The 20,429-nt window shown below is 48.0% G+C and overlaps 1 protein-coding gene across 10 annotated transcripts in view; it reads left to right on the top strand.

Annotated features, from left to right (window-relative positions):
• Positions 1 to 20,429, top strand: part of LOC117356551 (phospholipid-transporting ATPase ID-like) — a 209,143-nt gene that overhangs the window by 87,041 nt on the left and 101,673 nt on the right. For 8 of the 10 annotated variants that reach the window (XM_033935931.1, XM_033935912.1, XM_033935903.1 and 5 more), the window contains 4 exons: positions 4,253 to 4,325; positions 8,058 to 8,128; positions 10,569 to 10,651; positions 18,316 to 18,474. In XM_033935931.1, coding sequence (XP_033791822.1) covers positions 4,253 to 4,325; positions 8,058 to 8,128; positions 10,569 to 10,651; positions 18,316 to 18,474 — 386 coding nt within the window. Of the gene's footprint in view, positions 1 to 4,252; positions 4,326 to 8,057; positions 8,129 to 9,699; positions 9,866 to 10,568; positions 10,652 to 18,315; positions 18,475 to 20,429 lie in introns of those variants that run through there. The other 2 variants (XM_033935986.1, XM_033935975.1) reach the window with 2 other exon arrangements.

The raw sequence follows: 20,429 nt of genomic DNA, 5'->3' as shown, positions 1-20,429 counted from the left end.
AGGGTTCCCTTATGGCTTGTGTAATCACTCCATGGCATATTGTCTGTGGGCAGTAGCGTAGGAGGGTGAGTGGCACCCCTCCACCGCCCTCTTCTTTGCCTACCCCGCTCCTTCCCATCCCCTTCCTGCCCACGTGTGCCCCCCCCTTCTCTCAAACCTCTTTAATTTTCCTGGCGCAAGAAGCATTACGAACTTGCTGCCCGTGTCGTGGGCTCTCTCTCTGATGTCACTTCATAGGCATGGGACTCGGAAGTGACGCGAGAGAGAGCCAATACCAACGTGGGCAACATGTTTGTGATACTGCTCGCGTCGAGAAAATTAAAGAGGTGGAAGGGAAGGTGCGTGGCAGGGGGGGCGGAGAGAAGCCAGCGCCCCCACCAAGACAGCGCCTGGGGCAGACCGCCCCTCCCCCTTTCTATGCCACTCTCAGTGTGTAAGATACTGTGTTTCCCTGAAAATAAGACCTACCCCAATTATTATTATCCCTAGTCGCCGGCAGCAGCGCTTCCCCTGCCCACCCCTTGCAAACCCCCTTCTAACCCTTCCATCTCTCCTTCCCATCCGAACCCCGACCGTGAGACTGAAATACCTGGGAACAAATGGCAGCGTCGGCAGCACAGGCTACATCGCGGCCTGCCCCTCTCACGCCCGGCCATTCCGCGCCATGTTGCTGATGACATCATCACTGATGCAGCAGAGGAACACCTAGACGTAAATAGGGCGGACCACAATTCAGCCTGTGCTGCCAACGTTGCCATTTGTTTCCAGGTATTTCGGTCTTGCCTATAGGAAGAGGAGATGCAAATGTTAAGAGCCTTAGCCAATAGGGAGAGGAGGAGGTAGTGGATGCTGCGGATGGGCCATTTGGCCTTTAGCTGCCATCATGTTTCTATTTCTTTTGATAGAATTCATGCTTCTTTTACGAAACTGAGAAAAACGAGCAACAGCTTCGTAAAAGAAGCATGAATTCTATCAAAAGAAATGATTGAGTTAAGAATGAAAGTCTTCTAAAAAGATAAGTTCTGCTTCTTTTACTTAGTTACTGTTTATAACAGGGGTAGGGAACTCGGGTCCTCGAGAGCCGTATTCCAGTCGGGTTTTCAGGATTTCCCCAATGAATATGCATTGAAAGCAGTGCATGCAAATAGATCTCATGCATATTCATTGGGGAAATCCTGAAAACCCGACTGGAATACGGCTCTCGAGGACCTGAGTTCCCTACCCCTGGTTTATAAGCTCTAAAGATACATTTGCCGATTCTGGTCAAAACATTACTACTCGCACAGTCAGCTGGTGGGTTAATGAGAAGACCGGACTACCTACCTTTTTAAAATAGTGGAGAACGTTTAACAAAGCTATGAAAGAATAAAAGGAGCGTGGTGGTGGAACGGGATCTGAGCCGGTGAACGCTGTTCACCAAAGAACCCAATTTGGGTATATAAGCTCCACATTCTCAGGCTCCTTATTGGCTTTAAGAATACCTATATCTTTCACCTGACACTTTTCTTGTGTTTACCGATGGATCTTCTTGATGTAGAATAGGATACTTTAAACCAGTGATTCCCAACCCTGTCCTGGAGGAACACCAGGCCAATCGGGTTTTCAGACTAGCCCTAATGAATATGCATGAGAGAGATTTGCATATGATGGAAGTGATAGGCATGCAAATTTGCTTCATGCATATTCATTAGGGCTAGCCTGAAAACCCAATTGGCCTGGTGTTCCTCCAGGACAGGGTTGGGAACCACTGCCCTAATGAATATGCATGAGAGAGATTTGCATATGATGGAAGTGATAGGCATGCAAATTTGCTTCATGCATATTCATTAGGGCTAGCCTGAAAACCCAATTGGCCTGGTGTTCCTCCAGGACAGGGTTGGGAACCACTGCCCTAATGAATATGCATGAGAGAGATTTGCATATGATGGAAGTGATAGGCATGCAAATTTGCTTCATGCATATTCATTAGGGCTAGCCTGAAAACCCAATTGGCCTGGTGTTCCTCTAGGACAGGGTTGGGAACCACTGCCCTAATGAATATGCATGAGAGAGATTTGCATATGATGGAAGTGATAGGCATGCAAATTTGCTTCATGCATATTCATTAGGGCTAGCCTGAAAACCCAATTGGCCTGGTGTTCCTCCAGGACAGGGTTGGGAACCACTGCCCTAATGAATATGCATGAGAGAGATTTGCATATGATGGAAGTGACAGGCATGCAAATTTGCTTCATGCATATTCATTAGGGCTAGCCTGAAAACCCAATTGGCCTGGTGTTCCTCCAGGACAGGGTTGGGAACCACTGCCCTAATGAATATGCATGAGAGAGATTTGCATATGATGGAAGTGATAGGCATGCAAATTTGCTTCATGCATATTCATTAGGGCTAGCCTGAAAACCCGATTGGCCTGGTGTTCCTCCAGGACAGGGTTGGGAACCACTGCTTTAAACCACGTGCTTATATTTTGGATTCTTAAGATATTTAGTTGCTACCGTAAACAGCACTGAATATATTTAGAATAAAGTCGCAATGCTGTACCGTACATTTAGGCCTGCCATTGACCCCTCCCCTATCCTAAGCTATGAATGGAAGAGGGAGAAAAGCCTAAACCAAATGCGTGGGATGAACACAGAGGATCTCGAATAGGAAAATGAACGGTATAAAATGAAAAACTCACGGTCTGTGTCTCCCATATATGGCAATTCGGCTTACGATGGGCTGGGGAGGGCTTCGACGGGAACCCCAGTAATTTGGAACATGAGGACGGTGCCGGGCAGACCTTCACGGTCTGAATCCCACAGACGATGAGATGGTTTGGTTAGGCTGGAGTGGAGTGCAGTTGAACCTGAGGACAACACCGGGCGGACTTCTAAGGGCTCTGGCCCAGAAAGATCAAAAAAAGACAATTTAATTGTGGACGTTGGAGCTTTCCTATCACGACTCCGCGTCGTGTCCGCACATGCGCGGATGCTGTCTGGGGGGGGGCGGAACTGGATAGTCTTGGGGACATAGCCATGGGTCTGGATTTTCCCCAAAGGAAAATCTGGTAACCTTACCCCCAAATTCCTGTTTCCTTGCATTTATCTACATAGGCATCATGCGGATTAAGCTAGATATGTTAAAATCCATATCAAAGTCACAAGCTGGGTGCTACGAAACATCCCAGAATTTGACTTTATTTTTAAAAACTCCCTAGAATAGATGACATGTACATTGCTTATGCAAGAGTCTGTCAATGTTTTGAGCCTCGGTGCGTGTAAGGCTGCAACCACCCAGACGAGCATCATTCTTTGATGTGATTGGTCCTTGAAAACTAACGGCAAGTCATTTTAGTTTTATTCTGTATGCAGTCGTTATCCTAAATCAAGGCTTTGTTACTGTTTGGATCATCTTATCTTTGAGAACTTGGATTTTCAGCTCTGACAGAAATTAAATTTTTTAAAAAGAGAATGGCTGGTGGATGATGAAATGCGTGTTTGCTTGTCAACTATCGAGCTGCGTTTTGAGTTAATTTGCACTCAAAAACAAGCACATCCATCGCATCGATTAGCAATTCTAGTCTATCTACTTTAGTTTCACCGTTCTTAGAATTAGCTATACATATAGCTTAAAGAACTTGAAATAAATAATTCTCAAAATTAATTTTTTGTTGGGTTTGCAATATTATAATTTCAGTTATAATGTGTCATGAAAAAACATTTGCTCGGTTTAGTGTGCCGGAGCGAAAACATTTTTGAGAGACTCTGTGTTATCCCTGGCATCAGACTGGACAAGCGGCTAAGGTTACCAGATGACTCTAGGCCTGAAGGAGCAGCTGAGCCAGGCCTGGTTTTACTACAATTAATGGTAATAGAAGTTAAATCCAGGCCTGGGTCAAACTATCCTCCATGACCTGGATCCATCTGGTAACCCTTACTTGACTGACTGTGACTCAGAACACTGGCCGCTTTCGCAAGGACTTTTCTGGGCTATCTTTAGACCTGTTATGCTGTCTGTGCTTCCGAGGGCTTAAAACTACTGTGCTCTGGTCTGACTTTTCATTCATGCTGTAAATCTGTCTTCCTGTGTGTGAATGTTCATTTCCTATATACCATGGGCGTGCTGGGCTATGTGTCTGGATATTGGTGGGTGTGGGAGCTGTATTTCCAGACACGCTGGCACCTTTGAGCGGGGGAGGGGCTGTCTACCCTTTCTTTACCCTACCAAGACTTGGCAGTGTTGAACGCTGACCGCGGATTAACTCTTACAGGTTCACAAATGAAAAATGGATGAACATCCAAGTGGGTGACATCATAAAATTAGAAAACAACAATTTTGTGACGGTGAGTGGCACCATCTCTCGACATTGTTTATTGCTTATTGAAAGCTTCCATACCGCTGCTAATAACTGGGGGAGTCATAAGAACATAAGAATAGCCTTACTGGGTCAGACCAATGGTCTCACGGTGGCCAATCCAGGATTCTAGTACCTGGTAAAAACCCAAGGAGTAGCAACATTCCATTCAGAATCCTAAAGAGTAGCAACATTCCAGAATCCCAAAGAGTAATAAAAGATTCCGGAACCCCAAAGAGTAGCAACATTCCAGAATCTCAAAGATTAGCAAGATTCTGGAACCCCAAAGAGTAGCAACATTCCATTTGGGAACCCCAAAGAGTAGCAACATTCCAAAATCCCAAAGAGTAATAAAAGATTCCGGAACCCCAAAGAGTAGCAACATTCCAGAATCTCAAAGATTAGCGAGATTCTGGAACCCCAAAGAGTAACAAAATTCTAGAATCTCAAAGAGTAGCAACATTCCATTTGGGAACCCCAAAGAGTAGCAACATTCCAGAATCCCAAAGAGTAATAAAAGATTCCGGAACCCCAAAGAGTAGCAACATTCCAGAATCTCAAAGATTAGCGAGATTCTGGAACCCCAAAGAGTAACAAGATTCTAGAATCTCAAAGAGTAGCAACATTCCATTCGGGAACCCCAAAGAGTAGCAACATTCCAGAATCCCAAAGAGTAATAAAAGATTCCGGAACCCCAAAGAGTAGCAACATTCCATGCTACCGATCCAGAGCAAGCAGTGGCTTCCCCCGAGTCTTTCTCAATAACAGACTATGGACTTTTCCTCCAGGAACTTGTCCAAACCTTTCTTAAAACCAGCTACGCTATCCGCTCTTACTACAACCTCTGGCAACGTGTTCCAGAGCTTAACTATTCTCTGAGTGAAAAGTATTTGCCTGTAACTTCGAGTGTCCCCTAGTCTTTGTAATTTTTGACAGAGTGAAAAATCGATCCACTTGTACCCGTTCAACTCCACTCAGTCAATTCAGAGCGGATTATGTGAGCTTCTGTAAAGGTGTTACAATGCAGAGTTTGCGTTTCCTGGGATGGTTTCAATACAGATATTATTAAATTCATTATTAAATAACAGCAAAGAACCCAGAAGGCAAGTTTCTAAAGCACCAAATCTGCCAAGTCTTTCGCTTTCGGCAGGAGACTCCCGCTTTTGTGGATCATGTAATGTAATGTAATGTAATTTATTTCTTATATACCGCTACATCCGTTAAGTTCTAAGCGGTTTACAGAAAATATACATTAAAATTAAAAACTGAGTGGCTAATCCGATGCTGTTTACATTTGTAAAATCCAGAGCCCCTAGACCCGCCCACAGGCAAAGCAAAGAGAACGGGGTGGGGTGGGGTGGGGAGGGGGACAGTGACTGGAAGGAAGGAGGGAGTGAGATGGGAAGGAGGTGAAAGAGGAGGATGAAGATAGGGTCAGGGGTGTCAAAGTCCCTCCTGGAGGGCCGCAATCCAGTCGGGTTTTCAGGATTTCCCCAATGAATATGCATGAGACCTATTTGCATACATGAAAGCAGTGCATGCAAATAGATCTCATGCAGATTCATAGGCGAAATCCTGAAAACCCGACTGGATTGCGGCCCTCGAGGAGGGACTTTGACACCCCTGTGTTAGATCGAAGGTGGCTATGTTTTCCATTGCTGGAACAAAACTACGGAGCTCCCTTCCCGGAGCCTTGAGATTATGTAGGGATCATATGACCTTTAAGAAACTTTTAAAAACACAACTATTTGTAGATAGGGTTAGACCTGCCCCCAGGCCCGCCCAGTTCCACCCATCCCCTCCTGCCCGACGCGATTACGAGGAAGCTTTTCAAAACACAGACAACGTGCTGACCACAGGAAATGTCCTCGAAAAGGAGGAGATGTCCGGAGAAATGTGGACGTTTGGGTGGCTCATAATTTTGATGACAGAGAAAGGTTGCAAAGGGTTGGTTTAAATTTGTGATAGTATTTTATCAAAACGTCACCACCGAATAGAAATACTCCTGTATTTCTGTAACTCCTTATTATTTTGTTTGAATAATTCTGTGTGTTAGATCTAAGCGCTTTATACATTTTAAAACTAACTAAATAATGCTGAGAGATGGGAAGGGAGAGGTTCTGCCTTCTCTTTCCATCGGTTCCTTCGTTGCTGGCATATTGCGTTGACGTTGTAATGTTCCGGACTATTCATTCCCTTGTATTCTCATTTGACTTATTCGTGCTGACCATCGCCTTGAGTAAATGGGTTCCAAAAGGTGGTGAACAAATCCTAATAAATAAATGAATAGACACAAGAGGTGAGATGCAGAGAAGGAAGAAGGAAGATAGGGGTGAGAGGGAGGCTGAAAGAGGAGAGGGGAGGGAACAATGAGAAAGAAAGAGAAGAGGGTTTCCCTGGACATGTCCGGGGGTCCAGGCGGCTTTTCAAAACCTGGCACTTCCTCGAAATCGCATCGGGCAGGAGCGGATGCCCTCTTGCCCGATGACAGCAGGCAGCGGGGGGATTGGGCTTAATGGGGCGGGGATGGGTTTTGGGGGTCTGGATTTTACTAAAGTATAATGTGGTAACCCTAGTGCTGGAGGGAAGAGGAACAGGAGAAGGAAAGGGGTAAACACAAAACTTGGACCTGGGCACAACTGACCTCAAGAAACCTTGTCCTAAACCCACCGTTCCCATGGGAAATTTTTTTTCACTCAGAGAAATGTTAAGCTCTGGAACACGTTGCCAGAGGTTGTGGTAAGAGCGGATAGCGTAATTGGTTTTAAGAAAGGTTTGGACAAGTTCCTGGAGGAAAAGTCCATAGTCTGTTATTGAAAAAGACATGGGGGAAGCCACTGCTTGCCCTGGGATCAGTAGCATGGAATGTTGCTACACCTTGGATTTTGGGCAGGTACTAGTGACCTGGCTTGGCCACCATGAGAACTACTGGGCTTGATGGACCATTGGTCTGACCCAGTAAGGCTATTCTTATGTTCTGGAACTTGTAAGAGCGGATAGCGTAGCTGGTTTTAAGAAAGGTTTGGACAAGTTCCTGGAGGAAAAGTCCATAGTCTGTTATTGAGAAAGACATGGGGGAAGCCACTGCTTGCCCTGGATCAGTAGCATGGAATGTTGCTACTCTTTGAGGTTCTGGAATCTTTTGTTATTCTTTGGGATTCCAGAATCTTGATAGGATTCTGAATGGAATGTTGCTCTCATTGGGGTTCCGGAATCTTGCTATCCTTTGAGATGCTGGAATGTTGCTACTCTTTGGGTTTTGGCCAAGTACTAGTGACCTGGATTGGCCACCGTGAGAACAGGCTACTGGGCTTGATGGGATTGGTCTGACCCAGTAAGGCTATTCTTATGTTCTGGAACTCGTAAGAGCGGATATCGTAGCTGGTTTTAAGAAAGGTTTGTACAAGTTTCTGGAGGAAAAGTCCATAGTCTGTTATTGAGAAAGACATGGGGGAAGCCACTGCTTGCCCTGGGATCAGTAGCATGGAATGTTGCTACTCTTTGGGTTTTGGCCAGGTACTAGTAACCTGGATTGGCCACCGTGAGAACGGGCTACTGGTCTTGATGGACCATTGGTCTGACCCAGTAAGGCTATTCTTATGTTCTTATGGTACTGGCCAGCGTTTTCCTTCAGGGGGTGGCTCTGTGCATGAAAGGTCAGGGGGTGATTTGCACTCGCTCTGTGGTATTTGTCTCTAACCTGTGTTTCCTTTCTCTTCAGGCAGATCTGCTGTTACTCTCTAGCAGTGAGCCAGACAGCCTGGTCTACATAGAAACTGCCGAGCTGGATGGGTAAGTCCTGTCCAACCCCAGCGTCTGGGCAATCACACAAGATTTGGCTGGTTACCCAGGGAGGGGTGAATTGTAGCCCTGAAGATTTATCTGGTTGACAAAGGAGATTTGACAACCAAGGGGTGACATGAGGGGTGACATGATCGAGACATTCAAGTATCTCACGGGCCGCATCGAGGTGGAAGAAGATATCTTCTTCTTCAAGGGTCCCGCGGCAACAAGGGGGCATCCGTGGAAAATCAGGGGCGGGAAACTGCACGGGGACACCAGGAAATTCTTTTTCACTGAAAGGGTGGTTGATCGCTGGAATAGTCTTCCACTTCAGGTGATTGAGGCCAGCAGCGTGCCTGATTTTAAGGCCAAATGGGATAGACACGTGGGATCTATTTACAGAGAAAGGTAGGGGAGGGTCATTGGGGTGGGCAGACTAGATGGGCCGTGGCCCTTACCTGCCGTCTATTTCTAGGTTTCTATGTTTCTAACGTCCTTTCTATGGTTACAATCAAAGCAGTTTACATATTACATATTAGAACCTAACGGATGTAGCGGTATATAAGAAATAAATTACATTACAAATAAATAACATTATGCGCGTATGCAGGGACTTATTTTGTACCTGGGGCAACGGAGGATTATGTGACTTGACTAGGATGACCATATGTCTGGGAAAACCCCAACATGGTTTGTCCAGGTTTTGGAAAGACCGAAGACGCTCTGGCTGCATCTGGAGATCCTATGAGCATGCGCGGATGATGTTGTATGCTTTTGCGCATGCTCGAGGCTCTCCAGATGCGGCCCAGCGGTCGGGAGGAAGAAACGACGTTTTGTGGGGGTGGGGCAGGGGTGGGTCAGGACAGAGCTGAAAGGACGGGACTAGAGGCAGGGCCATGTGTCCAGGTTTTTGCAACAGTAAATCTGGTAACCCGAATCAAACCCAGTTCCTCTGCACTAACCAATCCTAGGCTACTCCTCCTCCATCTACATACTAATCTCAAGTGTTATACCTACATTATACGCCTGTATCTGGACTGTAGATTTAAAGTACAGGCAGTCTCTGGGTTAAGAACGGGTTCTGTGTTTTTAAACCATTCTTAAGTTGAATTCTTCCCACCTTCTCCATCTCCTTGAGCCCCCTCTTGCATCCTTTTCCATCCATCCCACTGTTCCCTCTCCACCATTACTCCATCTCATCTGTCTCCTCCCCATGCATCTCTACCTCATTCCTCTCCCACCACCATGTCCAATAATTCTCTCTCCCTACCTATACCCAACAATTCTCCTCTTTCTTCATCTCCCCACGTGCACATCTCTCTTTCTCTCTCACTCAGACATCCAATTCTCCCTTTCTATTCCCTCCCTCACCTCAGCATCTCTTTCCCTCACTCCCTCCATTTTTCCATCCTATGGCTCATGCTCCCCTCCCTCCTTCCCTTCATTCTGTGTCCCAAGTTCATGCCCTCTCCTTCCTTCCATCATTTCTCCGAAGTTTGTTCTCCTTCCCTCCCGAGTCTCAACATGCCCCTCTCCCTCCCTCCCTCCATTTTGTGCCTCAAGTACATGCCTCTCTCCAGCAGGTGTTTACCGTCTGGCCAGCTCCCTGCTCCATCTTGCTGCAGTCATTTCTCTGCACAAAGCCATGGGCAGCGGCTCCTATGTGCGTCCCGCAGCTGAGCTGGAAGCCTTCCCTCTGACATCGGAGGAGCGCATTGGGGCTCGGGAGGGAGAGGACCCCTGTTCGTAAGTGCAAGTCCAACGTAACTCGGATGTTTGTAAAACGGGGATTGCCTGTAGTTCTGGCCAAAACACGTACGTGTGGAGTCTCTATTGGAGTGAATAAAGCAGTGGAGCACCCAGAGGTCGCCTTCACGGTCTTTTTTTGGGATCATTGAAAACACCATTAAAAGCCAATTATATTTAAAAAAAAAAAAAAAAAGCCCCCATTAAGTTCTGCGTGGAAATTGGCAGGACGTCTACACCGAGGTGCTTATCCAAAGTGGGCGGAGTTTTGGTGCGGAGTGACTTAAACATTGGCAGGCAGCTAAGTCGAGTTAGGCTTCGCTAGGTTCACGCCTATAAACGTCGCCTAACTTTGGTTGACGTGAGGTAGGTGCCGTTTCCAACACTGTTTAGAAGGTACACCGGCAATTGCGCCCTGTTGAAACATTCACTTGCTATCCTGTCAGGACTCAGTTGTTGTGTCGGGCCCCCCCCCCCATTCAGTGCGCGCCTTTGTCATGCGTGCAAATGTCGGGGCGCAATTGTCCTGCGTGCATTTGATGAGTCATGGTTTATAAAATCAGGGCCACTCTGTCTGACTCTGACATCACCAATGATCTCATACAAGTCTTATGAACTAATCCCAGTACGTGTGTGATGCAATCCTCTAACCCTGCCTGTAGCGGAGGTCCCCAATCACGTTTTTATTGGTCATTTATTACAGGGAAACTAACCTGAAGGTGAAACAGTCACTGACAGTGACAGGGGACATAGGTGAGGACCTCGGGAAGCTCTCAGAGTTTGACGGTAGGTGATCCATTTTATTACATGCGGGTTTGGCTGCTTCATTCTGAAGTGGGAACCTTGGGGTAAATATGACACAGCAGTTTGGCAATGGTGACTCCTTTGTATGTACCCAGGCAGGGCTGGCGTTGGGGGAGGGGGACAAACAGGGCAGCTGCCCTGGGCCCCTCAGCTCCAGGGGGCCCATGTGGGCTGCGATGCCCTTCCCTTCTTCCTACCCTGTTCCAAATCCCCTCTCACCTTTTAAAATGCAAAGGAGTCGATTGGACGGCAGCGATTCTCTAGTGCTGTTCACAGCTTCCTCAGCGCTGTTCATCTGTTGCAGTCAGCCCAAGCAGAAACAGGAAGTTGCATTAGAAGGGGGGCAGATTACGGCGGAGGAACCGCGCCGAGGAAGCTGAGAGCAGTGCTAGAGAATCCCTGCCACGCCGGTGACCCCTTTGCATTGTAAAAGTTGACGGGGGCTTCAGAATGGGGTGGGGAGAAAGGAAAGAAATCCCAGCCCACAGGGGCCCCCTGGAGCAGCTGATTTTTAAATGAAGGAAGGGATACTGGATGGGAAGGAGCAGGAAGTGAGAGACACTAGATGGGGAAATTGGGGGAGAGGGCAGGGAGGAGAGAAATCGTGGGCCCCCTCCTTTATTTCTGCCCTGGGCTCCAGATGTCTAACACTGGCCCTGTACTCAATCCTGAGTCACATAGCCTAGATTTTTTTTTAAACACGTTATAAAAACGACGTGTTGCTATTGCAGCCGTTCTGGTAGTGAATTTAAAAAAGCGAGTCATTCTCCCAAAAATGCTCATATAAATGAGGTTGGCGGAGAGTAGTGAAGATTTGCTAAATTTTCATGTGTCCATCACTGGTGATAGCAAAGGGCACATACGCAGAAAAAATGTAAAAAGAAACCCTCCCAAAAAAATACAATAGCAGAAGAAATGCCCACTCTCCTGCTGCCAAGCGAACCCCCCCAGCAGGGGGACAGTTGCCCATTCTCTCCCCCTGCATCATCTCCCCCGTACATTTAATTAGATGGCTGACCAGAGGGGCCTTGGCATCCAGGTCAATCAAAGCCTTAGGCCCCTTCCCAGTGCATCTGGGGAGGGGCCTGAGGCTCTGATTGGCCCAAGCTGCATAAGGCCCTTCCTATGGGAGGGGCCTTATACAACCTGGGCCAATCAGAGCCTCAGGCCCCTCCCTGGTGCATCCCAGGATGCACCGAGGAGGGGAAGGCCCATTTTGGAAGAGGCGAGCCAGCTGGATGGAAGGAGTAGGCATCCCTCCGGTCAGCCATCTAGTTAAAGGTACGGGGGAGAGGGGTTGGAGGCAGGGCGGTTGTTGTGATGCAGCAGGAGAGAGTGGGCATCATCCCCGCTGCAGAGGAGGAGGTGCTGTGTGGCAGCGGGAGAGAATGGGCATCTAACTACTTGTGACCTGGCTTGGCCCTGTTGGAAACAGGATACTGGACTTGATGGACCTTCGGTCTGTTCCAGTATGGCATTTCTTATGTTCTTATGTGAGCCAAGTATAGAACAATCAAGCCATTGTGACATCACTTCTGAGGTTGACTCTTAGGCATTGGTGGAATGAGGCATTATGACATCACAGTCTCAGCTCTGGAATGTTGCTACTCTTTGGGGTTCTGTCTGGTACTTGGGACCTGGGTTGGCCACTGTTGGAAACAGGATAGTGAGCTCGATTGACCTTTGGTCTGACCCAGGATGGCAACTCTTATAGTCCTTGTGGGAAGTGCTGTTCAGATACCTGCCTGTAACCGACCACAGTCTCACTAGTCCTTGCCTTCGCCTCTTTGTGCTTTTGCCGACTGTAACTGTCCTTGTCCGACTGTTCATGGGCTCACCTGCTCCTGCGCATGGCTGCTCTCTGTTCCTGTGACTGACCCTGGTCGTCACTACCCTTGTGCGTAACTGTCCACGCTCTTTCCGGCCTTCCTGTGATTGTTCAGACTCCTGCCTGGGCCTCTTCTCATGTACATGATTTCTCGTCCTTGTCTGTCTACCCTCTCTTGCGCCTCCCTGATTTTTTATTTATTTATATTCTGCATATCCTACAATTCTATGTGGATTACAAATTATTCAGGTACTCAAGGATTTTTCCCTATCTGTCCTGGGGGCTCCCACTCTATCTAATGTACCTGGGGCTCTAGGGGATTAAGTGATTTGTATCAATAGAAAATTATACAGGGCTAAGAGAGATGAATCTAAATCAGGGGTGCCCAAATGGTCGATCGCGATCGACCAGTAGATCGCAAAGGCAACGTGAGTCAATCACATTGCCTTTGCGAAATTTTTCTTCCTGCTGCTTCCCCAAGCCAGGCCGGACTTACAAAACTTCACCTCCGACGTCAATTCTGACATTGGAGAGGAAGTTCTGGGTCGGCCAATCGCTGCCTGGCTGGCCTGGCTCGGGGAAGCAGCAGGGAGAAATCATGTTGGTGGCTTGGGGGTGGGGGTAGGGAAAGAATCGGGGAAGAGGAGAAATCGGCAAGATGCCTTACGGGGGGGGGGGAGCAGGGGGAGAGAGAAAAGAAAGGGGGGGGCCAGGGGGAGAGAGAAAGAAAGGCAGAAAGAAAGAAATATTGGATTTACAGTCAGAAGAAGGAAGTGCAACCAGAGACTCATGAAACCACCAGACAACAAAGGTAGGAAAAATGATTTTATTTTAAATTTTAGTGATTAAAATGTGTCCGTTTTGAGAATTTATATCTGTTGTCTATATTTTGCACTATGGCCTCCTTTATTAAACCGCAATAGCAGTTTTTAGCGCAGGGAGCCTATGAGCGTCGAGAGCAGCGCAGGGCATTCAGCGCAGCTCCCTGCGCTAAAAACCGCTATTGTGGTTTAGTAAAAGGGAGGGGGTATATTTGTCTATTTTTGTATGGTTGTTACTGAGGTGCCATTGCATAAACTCATCTGCCTTGACCTCTTTGAAAAAAACCCCGAATATAAATGCTAATTAACATTTTCTCTGTGTACAGTGTGTAAAATTTTATTGTTGATCGATCATTTTGACTTGGTCATTTTAAAAGTAGCTCGCAAGCCAAACAAATGTGGGCACCCCTGATCTAAATATTCCCAAAATAGCTCTCTTATCAAACTCTTAGAATTTTCTTTCCGTAGAAACAGCAAAGGGTGCTCATTTTTATTAGACTTGTCTTTAAACATAAGCGTTGAACTACTTTAAAAGGGAAGTGGCCTCAGATCCCCGTGCGCTGTTAACTGAGCAAGTGCGCTGTATAGGGAAATAACCTCACTGGCCCCCACACCCCCTCCTGCCTAGCGAATTGCATTCAATGCTTTCCTGAGTCAAAATGTAAAGCAAAAAAAACCAACAAGAAACTTAGCTTAGGCAGAGCTTCAATTGTGTAGTGCAGGTTTGATGAATCTCCTGCGGTCTTTGCCGGTCCACTTGCGCCAACGTGAACTAGCAGGCGTTTCGCTGTATAGCTGCGTCAGGGCAATGGACTCCTACGAAACAACAAACATGCAGCAGGGTCAGGGCTAGAAAAATGGAAAAAAAACCACGCATTCGTCTGTATCCAACTTACTCGGCGCTACTTCGCTCGCTCACATAGGCAAAGATGGCCGCTGCTCTGAACTGCTCTCTTTTATTAACGTCGGACGTGTGACGTAGACGTCACAGCTGGGGATTCACTGACGGCTGATTTCACGCTGCCAAACTCCATTTAGATGTTGGGAAGACTGGATGGACCATTCGGGTCTTTATCTGCTGTCATCTACTATGTTACTAGAACATTGAAATTCCCAGTGGGGCTGGGATGGTTGATTTATGATTGTAATAAAAAGAATTATGCAATATCTTTTAGCTTTATGCTTGATCTAGGAAGATTTGCGTCACTAGGCAGGAGAGGGTGTGGGGCCAATGAGGTTATTTCCCTATCCAGTTGCAGTTGCTTACAACGCCCGGGGATCTGAGGCCCCTCCCCTTTTAAATTATTTATGGTTCAAACAATTTTTATTGATGCAAACAACAGAATAAGCAAAACAGTGGCATAGTAGGGTTCTCATCAACGAACAATGAGGCATCAACATTTTAGGATTAGAATCAACAGACTCCCCCCCTGCCAACTCAGCCCACGGGCGAGCGAGGCCAAAATCATTGGCATGGCGCCTCAAGGCTCTGGACTCTTATGAGCCCCGAAGAAAGCCAACCCCCCACTCAACCCTAGAGACTGTAACTGTTACTGAGTATCAAAACCCAATGGAACCCCCCCACCGCCAACTCTGCCCACGGGCAAGCAAGGCCAGAGTCATTGGCATGGCACCTCAAGGCCCTGGACTCTTATGAGCCCCGAAGAAAGCCATCCCCCCCACTCAACCCTAGAGACTGTAACTGTTACTGAGTATCAAAACCCAATGAACCCCCCCCCCCCCGCCAACTCTGCTCACAGGCAAGCGAGGCCAGAGTCATTGGCATGGCGCCTCAAGGCCCTGGACTCTTATGAGCCCCGAAGAAAGCCATCCCCCCACTCAACCCTAGAGACTGTAACTGTTATTGAGTATCAAAACCCAATGGAACCCCCCCCCCCCCCGCCAACTCTTCCCACAGGCAAGCAAGGCCAGAGTCATTGGCATGGCACCTCAAGGCCCTGGAGTCTCCACCCCGCCCCACTGGGTCTCTCTCGCTCCATCAACAGCTGAGTGCCAGTATTAGGACACCCAGCTTAATATCTCACTACGGTCCTTTGGATGCAAGGAATGCAGATATGGCTCCCATATATTCAGAAACACTAGCTTCCGCTTCCGAGACCCCCCTCCCCCCGGGCATCCCTTGCTTCCCAGGCCTTTTAAAGTATTTAAATTCTTACGTTTAAGACAAGTCTAATAGAAATGAGCACCTTTTGCTGTTTCTATGGAAAGAAAATTCTAAGAGTTTGATAAGACAGGAATAAGTGATTTGCCCAGGGTCAGAAGGAGCAGTGCAGGATTTGAACCCACAACCCCAGGGTGCTGGGGCTTTAGCTCTAACCACAGCACTACATACTCCCCTTATCTAATGCAGCCTGAATCTGCTTGCACCTGCTGAGGCCCAGGCCTGTGGCTTCCTTTACCTGCACCTGCTCTGGCTTGTAGTTCACTCAGTGGAAGGGAGACGGTAGTGGCCTTGTTTGCCTTCGCCCTTCTCCATGGTGACCAGTTCTTGGCCTTCGGCCAGACTCCTTCACTGATGTCACCAGTGTACTCCATGTGTAATGTTTGCTCTGGGTTTCTGCAAACACACGGAAAGCACTTAATGAAATGGAGTCTGGGCAAACCAGTTGCCCGGCGTAACATTTGCCTAAACGTGCTGGATTTATTCGGCCTGAGAGCCAGCTGCTCTGTTTGGAGCCCTATAACAAATATATAAAAACAGAATGTGAGCAAAGATAAAGACAGCAAAGCTCTTCCTGTTTGCCCAGCTTGCTTTCCTATGAGTTACAATAGGGCCCTGGGGATCAGGGACTTCCTTCACCTCCTGCCTCTGTGCACCATGACATTATAGCAAGTGGTCATGAGAAAAGTGAAAGGAATAAATCCTGAATTGAGTAGAACGGGTACAAGTGGATCGATTTTTCGCTCTGTTAAAAATCACAAAGACTAGGGGACACTCGATGAAGTTACAGGGAAATACTTTTAAAACCAACAGGAGGAAATATTTCTTCACTCAGAGAATAGTTAAGCCAGAGGTTGTGGTAAGAGCAGATGGTTTTAAGAAAGGTTTGGACAATTTCCTGGAGGAAAAGTTCATAGTCCGTTCTTGAGAAAGACATGGAGGAAGCCACTGCTTGCCCTGGATCGGTACCATGGAATGTTGCTACTCCTTGGATTTTGGTTAGATACTAATGACCTGGATTGGCCACTGTGAGAACGGGCTACTGGGCTTGATGGTCTGACCCAGTAAGGCTATTCTTATGTTCTGGCGTTCCCTTTGTTGTCACTTCCTGGCCTTTTGACCTGGAAGTGATTTCAGAGGGAACCAGGACTGCGTGAGCAACAGGCTATAGACTAGTTGCTTGCACTGGCAAAGATTTTAAAGAGGTACGGGGCGTGATGAAGGGAAGGCATTAGAGTAGCAGGGGCAGAGAGTTACTAGCTAGAGAATGACATGGTGACAAAATTCATCACCGTTCCCGTCCCCGTGGATAACCACTGGAAATAATCCCATGTCATTTTCTAGTGTCTATTTCAACCTCAGTCCTTCTACACCAGCATTCTTCAAAGCAAAGCTTGTGGGTCAGTGGTTGTGGCCATTCATACTCTGATTCTTATGTGAGCCAAGGATAATGAAGCCATTGTGACATCACTGATGAGGTTGGCTCTTAGGCACTGGTGGAATGAGGCATTATGACATCACAATATCTGCTCTGGATACCAGAGACTGTCATTCTGTAGTGTCTGTTTCAACCTCGGTCCTTCTACACCAGCATTCTTCAAAGCAAATCTTGCGGGTCGGTGGTTGTGGCCATTCATACTCTGATTCTTCCCTCTCTCTTTAAAGAATGATATGAAGATGGTTTCCCACGGTTATCCGCGGGGACGGGGACGGTGATGAATTTTGTCACCGTGTCATTCTCTATTACCGGCGTCCGGGGCGGTCCGCCCCCCTTCCCCCCCTTACTATGCCACTGTGAGGGGTGGTCTATCTGGTCATATCTTACTGGGAAGAGTGTTCCATGTATTATCATGGCATGCAATGAGAGGGTATAGGATGAAGTTAAGAGGCTCCGGAGTAATCTGAGGAAATACTTTTTTACTGAAAGGGTGGTAGACGCGTGGAATAGTCTCCCGGAAGAGGTGGTGTAAACAGAGACTGTGTCTGAATCCAAGAGGACCTGGGATAGGCACGTGGGATCTCTCGGACAGAGAAAGAGATAATGGTTACTGTGGATGGGCAGACTGGGTGGGCCATTTGGCCTTTATCTGCCCTCATGTTTCTATGTATTGCAGTTTGAGCTTTGAAATCTGATCCAGTATTTTCATTGAGGGCACTTCACATCTAATTGTTCATTATTCAGGTGGAGGTTCTCTAGCCGGTCATATAGTATCTTGTTATGGTATCAGAGGGTGAGCAATGGCTTCATATCTGACTCTATATTATTGAGGTGTCAGCTCTACAATCTACTCATGTGTTATTGGGGGCTGTGCTCTATATTTGAGAGGCAGTATCGCCCCTCCCCCACCATAATCTCCTCCCCCCACTCCTTAGCCTATCCTGCCTTCCGAGCACACCCCCCTTCCCTTCCCCCGTACCTGTGGTTGAAGTTGTTGCTCGCGACGGTGAACAACGCACTCCTTGTGACTCCGTCGGCTCTCCCTCTGACATCACTTCCTATGCACGGCACCTGGAAGTGACATCAGTGGGATAGCCGACAGAGACGTGAAGAGCACTTTGCTGATCGCCACAAACAACAACTTCATCCAGAGGTACGGAGGAAGGGAAGGGGGGCTCGCACGTGGAGGGGAGGAATGGGAAGAGGCAGGGGGCGGAGAGGGGGAAGGGTGCCAGCGCCCCCACCAACATGGCACCCCCCCACCCCGCTATGCCAGTGGGAGTCTGAGCTGCCTATCAGATCGCATGTTTTTGGGATATGTAATCTAGTAAGAGCCACTTTTAGGAATGTGTCTGACGATCCGTTTTCCATCCATAGGTGAGGTTAGGTGTGAAGCTCCCAACAACAAGCTGGATAAATTCACAGGGACGTTAACGTACCAAGGTCAGAAGCATTCGCTGGACAATGAGAAGATCCTGCTGAGGGGCTGCACCTTGAGGAACACCGACTGGTGTTTTGGGATTGTTATCTTTGCAGGTATGCCTAGACCCGCTATAACCTCCCCAACCCTGAAATGTCCTGTCTAAATTAGATTGGAAGCTCTTCTGAGCAGGTACTGTCTATTGTGCAGCGCTATAGAAATAATGAATAGTAGTAGTCGTAGGTATGGCGGTGACATTGTGCCTTCTAGGTGAATAACGTAAGCCATGACAACAGATGAAGAACAGGCCCTTCTGTCCACCCATTTTCCCCTTTCTCAATAATGCAGACCTGACTAGATCTTCGATTTACCCTCCTAGCCCCACTGTTAAGGGTCCTCAGTGCTCGTCTCGTGCTGTCTCTTAATTTCCAGTAGCACGGGGAATCTCTTCTATGCATCCACCACCTTCTCCTCTCTCCTCAGTCTGTCCCTTGCAGTTTCATTTTTTTTTTTTCTAGAACTTTCTTACTGCTGTCAAGTACTTGCCTCGGGTGCATAATTTTCACCTATGAAATATTTGGATGTTTCTATCGAGATCTTCTGTCTCTCCTCTCCTCTAGGGATATATCAGGTTCTTGTAGGGCTTTTGGGGCAGACTGACTGTCCCTCAGGAGACAAGGCCTACAGAACCCCACCTCAGTCCAGAGATATCACCTACTTTGTTCGGTGCCTACACTCCTTGAGCATGTCTAGCTATGTCTACTGCCTGTCTACACACTCGATCGGCTTTAGGATCACCTATATGCTGTGTATAGAAGCAGAAGTGTCCATTACTCAACCAGTTTCAAACCAGACCAACCCAATTTACTTCATAAATATATTTACACTAGTCTTTAAGCCCGTTTCATTAACGGGTGCTAGAATAGATGTGTGTGTCTGTCTTTCTTTCTTTCTCTCTCTCCCCTTGGCCACTGTCTGTCTGTCTATCTTTATTTGTTTTTCTCTCCTTGGACACTGGCTGTCTCTCCTGAATGTCTTCCTTTCGGTCTGTCTCACTGGCCCCCTGTGTGTCATTCTTTATGTCTGTGTCCTTGTGTCATTCCCCCGCCCCCCCCCCCCCAGAGCAAAGCTGTTTGCCCCCAGCATACCCCTTTCCCTCTCCCTGACCCCCTTGTGTCTTCCCCCTCCCCCCCCGAGCAAAGCTGTCTACCCCCCAGCACACCTCTGCAACAAAAGCATCCCCCTGTACCTGCAGCACTGGCATGACACCCTTCAGCCAATCGTGAGTGCTCAGAGCGTGACAGGGAGCGAGGCCTGCAGCTTCTTCGGCGTCGGTGAGGAAGGAGAGGTTGGCCCAACTCTCCGCAGGGGCTATGGGGACAGTCTTGTGCGGCTCGAAGCCCTCCTTCCAGCAGCACTCCATACTGCCTTCCTCCCGCCGCCCAGAATAGATGTCTGTATGTCTGGGGTTTTTTTTATTTGTCTCTCTCTCCTTGGACGCTCTCTGTCTGTCATTCTTTGTGTCTGTGTCTCTCCCTGGTCCCCTGTCTGTCCGTCTTTCTTTCTGTCTGTCTCCCTGGCCCCCCTGCTTGCCAAAGCAGCCCCCTTTCTCTCTCCCCCTGTTCTGCAATGCCTACCTGCTCCGTGGCCCCCTTCTGTTCCTCCCCCACCTGATTTCTGTCTGCCCCCAGCACACCCCTCCCCCCAAAGCAGCCTCCTTTCCCTCTCCCCCTGTTCTGCAATGCCTACCTGCTCCATGGCCCCTTTCTGTTCCCCCCCCCATGATTGCTATCTACACTCAGCACAACCCTCCCACCAAAACAGCCCCCTTTCCTGCCTGCTCCATGGCCCTTCTTTTTCCTCTTCCCCTCCCTCCAGTCAGCGCTGCCATTCCTATTTAAAACGATCTGCTGAGGTTCGCGGCCGGCTGTAGCGAACCTCGCAGGCCGCTGTTCACCTCAGTAGCATGTTCCCTCTGACGCAATCGCGTCAGAGGGAACGTGCTATCACGTGGAGAGCGGCCTGCGAGGTTCGCTACAGCCGGCCGCGAACCTCAGCAGGCCGTTTTAAA

Source organism: Geotrypetes seraphini, chromosome 1, assembly GCF_902459505.1.
Source record: "Geotrypetes seraphini chromosome 1, aGeoSer1.1, whole genome shotgun sequence".
Taxonomy (NCBI): Eukaryota; Metazoa; Chordata; class Amphibia; order Gymnophiona; family Dermophiidae; genus Geotrypetes; species Geotrypetes seraphini.
The sequence above is the reverse complement of the archived record's forward strand: the minus strand, read 5'-3'. Positions and strand labels throughout refer to the sequence as shown.